This window comes from Sinocyclocheilus rhinocerous, unplaced genomic scaffold (assembly GCF_001515625.1).
Source record: "Sinocyclocheilus rhinocerous isolate Xijiao unplaced genomic scaffold, SAMN03320098_v1.1 scaffold2596, whole genome shotgun sequence".
NCBI lineage: Eukaryota > Metazoa > Chordata > Actinopteri > Cypriniformes > Cyprinidae > Sinocyclocheilus > Sinocyclocheilus rhinocerous.
The window spans coordinates 130,932-135,100 of record NW_015623452.1 but is presented as its reverse complement, the minus strand read 5'-3'; the positions used below and the strand labels follow the sequence as shown (position 1 = coordinate 135,100).

At 36.1% G+C, this 4,169-nt stretch overlaps 1 protein-coding gene across 7 annotated transcripts in view; it reads left to right on the top strand.

Annotated features, from left to right (window-relative positions):
- LOC107741734 (PTB domain-containing engulfment adapter protein 1-like) overlaps positions 1–4,169 on the top strand; it is a 51,334-nt gene that overhangs the window by 38,267 nt on the left and 8,898 nt on the right. For all 7 annotated transcript variants that reach the window (XM_016554970.1, XM_016554678.1, XM_016554608.1 and 4 more), the window contains exons 5-7: positions 645–743; positions 3,087–3,224; positions 3,317–3,433. In XM_016554970.1, the coding sequence (XP_016410456.1) occupies positions 645–743; positions 3,087–3,224; positions 3,317–3,433 (354 nt within the window). The remainder of the gene's footprint in view (positions 1–644; positions 744–3,086; positions 3,225–3,316; positions 3,434–4,169) is intronic.

Sequence of the window (4,169 nt, the reverse complement as noted above, 5' to 3'; positions counted from 1 at the left end):
TCCCCCCTTTTTTTTTTTTTTTTTGGGGGGGTTAAGTGCACCATCCTGGTATTTAAAGTGCACTTTTTTTTCTTTTTGGAATTTTCTGTGGGAATACACTAATTGCTCTATTTATACTACAGTACATAGGGGCATAGAATAGTGCATAAGTACATGATTTGGGATGCACCTTTAGAGATTTTAGGTGGCTTTTTTTGGCTGATGAACAACTTTGCAGTGCAACCCTAACATTGGCAAACTCACATTTCCTTTAGAAAACAAATATCGTTGTGAAACATCTGTGTTGTTATTTAATAACGGAACCAAACACTCATTACACAGGTCTCTGCTTATAACTAAAACTGTTAATGAGACTGAAATAAATCTGTGACTCATTCATGGTGGGATTTTTAGAGGACAGATTAAGGGCACAATAAAAATGTCCTTTTCCTGGGTGACATTTCTTTCGCCCAATTTATGTCCAGCTTGGACTTTCTGCAGGTCAGTGCATTGCTCTAGAGACGTGTTTGAGCACCTCATTTCACCTGATGCTCTACTGCTCTCCAGCAGCCTTTAAAAAATGGTGAACACCTCCGGCTCTATCTGCTTTTCCCTTGATAGTATGTATTTGCCCAGTGTGTGCTGAATCACTTCTGCTTCCTTAGTTTCAAAAGCACATCAAGAAGTCAGAGGGGCAGAAAACTCCTAAAGTGGAGCTTCAGATCTCTATATATGGTGTGAAGATATTGGACCCTAAAACCAAGGTAGGTTTTCTTAAATACTGTATAAAATTGTCTTATGTTCAGTTACAGGAAGTGCTTTGTGAATAAAGATAAAACCACATAGCTGATGTGATTTCATGCATGGCAACTAATTTAGACTTTTTAAAAAAGTCACAGTAATTTATTCAGCCCCATGAACTACCCCACTACTGTCCTCACACCTGCTCTGACAGAACAATGAAATGCAATTTAGCAGAAAATTAAATGTGCTATCTTATCTTTCAAACATTGACTGTTTAATGTCATGCCAATTAAGTGCTGTTAGCACAACTGACAGAATTATTTCATTCCAATACTAACTAATTCAGCAACTAAAGTAACCAATTAGCACTTAATAAATGCAATTAGATGTGTTTGTTCAAAACAAAATAGCTCTGTCAGGATCTGAAAAGAGAGCCAATGTTTGTGAACAGTAGTAGAAAAATCATAAGTGAGATCTCTCAGATGTATATTCCAAAAACATTTAACTTTTTGTAGTATTATAAATTAGCCTTTGAATAATAACTATTAAAAATATTGTGGAAAACAGACTTTTGGTTAAGTGTCTAAGATACGACTCTAACTTAAGAATACAAACAAAAGACAAAATGCCTATTTTCCATTTCTAAAGCAAAGGCGGCAGGTTGTTTAATAGCAGAATCTTCTCACATGAGAAATCATTTCTGCTGTCATGTGTAACGTGAGATGGTGTTGTAGATAGAATCACAGTATCTGCACATTCACGGGAAATCAGTAATAACCAAGGGCGATCGCTTCTGGGCATCGGGATTGCTTCTGGGCAGTTAATGCTCAAAGGGGAAAGATGGGGAAATTTCAAACACTAAGTGAATTTACAATTGCAGTATCCCTCTTTAGACGTATGCTGTAATGCTTGTCAGTGTGAATGAGTGAGAGGACATACAGAATCATCAGCTGTGAAACAAACACTTTTCCATCAGTATACTGTATCAATCATCATTTACAGTTCAATAATGAATTTACTGTATAATTCATTAACCTCATTTTCAATTTAACTTGAACACTGCATTTGTCCATGTAAATATCTTTTATAGGATTTTGGGGATGTATATGAAAATAATGTGATTTCTGGGTATTTAAAATAAAGTATATCTCACAAATTAAACCATAAATGGATTTTGGGAGTGGGCCATTGAGAACTATGTATAACAAACTTAATTGTCATGAAATCTAATTTATAGATGAGGGATCACACATCCAAGTGGAAATAAATGTACTAGTCTACTACAAAAAATGCATGTGTCCCCGCTTTTGTTATACATACACTGACAAACATCTGCAATTTTGCTTCATTAAAAAGAATAGTTCACCCAAAAAATTTTATTTGCTGAAAAAAGTACTCACCCTCATGCTATCCAATATGTAGATGAGTTTGTTTCTTCATTGGAACAGAATTAGAGAAATTTGGCATTATATTGCTCACTAATGAATCCTCTGCAGTGAATGGGTGCCGTCAGAATGAGAGTTCAAACAGCTGATAAAAAACATCAATATTCCACAAGTAATCCACGTGACTCCAGTCCATCAATGAACATCTTGTGAAGTGAAAAGCTGCATGTTTGTAATGAATAAATCCATCATTAAGACATTTTAACTTTAAACCATCGCTTCTGGCCAAAATATGAGTCTCTGATCCATAACACTTAAAAATCAACTGTTGTCCTCTCGCATCAAAATCCACCGACATATTTGTTTACACTCGTAAAACGTCTGAACTTAAAAATGTCTTAATGATGAAATGAAACTGCGACGGCACCCATTCACTGCAGAAGATCCATTGGTGAGGAAGTGATGTAATGCTGCATTTCTCCAAATCTGTTATGTTGAAGAAACAAACACATCTACATCTTGGCTGGCCTGAGGGTGAGTATATTTTCAGCTATTTTTAATGTTTGTGTGAAGTATTCCTTTAAAACAACATGTTATTTTAGGTCGCATTAAATGAATCGGTCAGCAAGAATTATAGTGGCCTCAAGTCTCTATGTAATGAGTTCATAATTCTCGCTCCCCCATCCCTACCACTTTTTAAAACAATATAAATAAGCACCTCTTATGCATAAGCTCGTCAAAAATTTTATCAAATATTTCCTGTTAATTTTGGAGAAACATCTGAAAAAGTTAAATAAACTTAATTGTTGAAACATGTGAGAACACAGTTCATTCTCCCAAGACACTTAAAAATATAAACCACTAAGCAATAAAATTTTCCTCTAGGCTGTTTTCGAATTTTTGTTGCTTTTTGCCTCAAAATAGGTCAGTCATACCAGTGGGCTTTTCATCTGAGTTCAACTCTCTTTCCTGTTCCAGGAGATGCAGCATAACTGCCAACTTCACAGAATGTCCTTCTGTGCAGACGACAAAACAGATAAAAGAATCTTCACCTTTATCTGCACAGAACCCGAGACGAAGAAACACCTGTGTTACGTGTTTGACAGTGAAAAATGTGTAAGTAAATACGCTTGTAATATCTAACAAAAGTTACATACACAAGAAACCTGATTTGCTTAATGATAGCAGTGTGTGCAAATCTCACCCAGGCGGAGGAGATCACTCTTGCTATCGGACAAGCCTTTGATCTCGCCTACAAAAAGTTCCTAGAGTCTGGTGGAAAAGATGTAGAGACGAGAAAACAGATTGGAAACCTTCAGAAACGAGTAAGATTATGTTCTTGGAATATTGCTCACATGTTGGAGATGTAGATATGAGCCCAGAATGCATTCTCACTCAAACACACTTATACCAGGGGGATTTTTCAACTATAGGCACTTTTGGCCCTGTGGAATTTTAGAAAATAGCTTTCTTTAACCCACACTAAACACACTTTAACCCACACTTTATTTCATTTGTCCAACGGTAAAGATTCATCAAGAGAATTGTTATTTATCTCTGAATGCTATGAAAATTCCCTCCATCTCAGTTTTATTTTATGTTTAACAGCATTCTGTGATGGAAATGATGGTGGTTGCTATATTGTTAAGTAGTGCTGGGCGGTATGACCAAACATGTATATCACGGTATTTTTCTAAATTATACCGGTTTCACGGTACATGACGGTATTTTTTTTTTTCATGCATGACCCGGTGTTAACCATATTTTCACCGGGTGTTAACCATATTTTCTACTGATTGAGAGAGGAAATACTGCAGTATGTTGACTTAGAATGCCCTATTTTACTGTCATGATGAGTGAATATTGTCAAAAAATACCACACTAAATAGTGACTAAACACGACCCCTTTTAATACGTTAACCAGGAGTCACTCTCATTTATAATCGCGGCATCGTCTGATAAAATCAACATGCATCTACACTAAAGAGCAGCTATGCAGTTGTTTTGGCTATATCACTTTTTTGTCTCATGCAGCGCACTGCCTGCATCTGAGTAACAAAC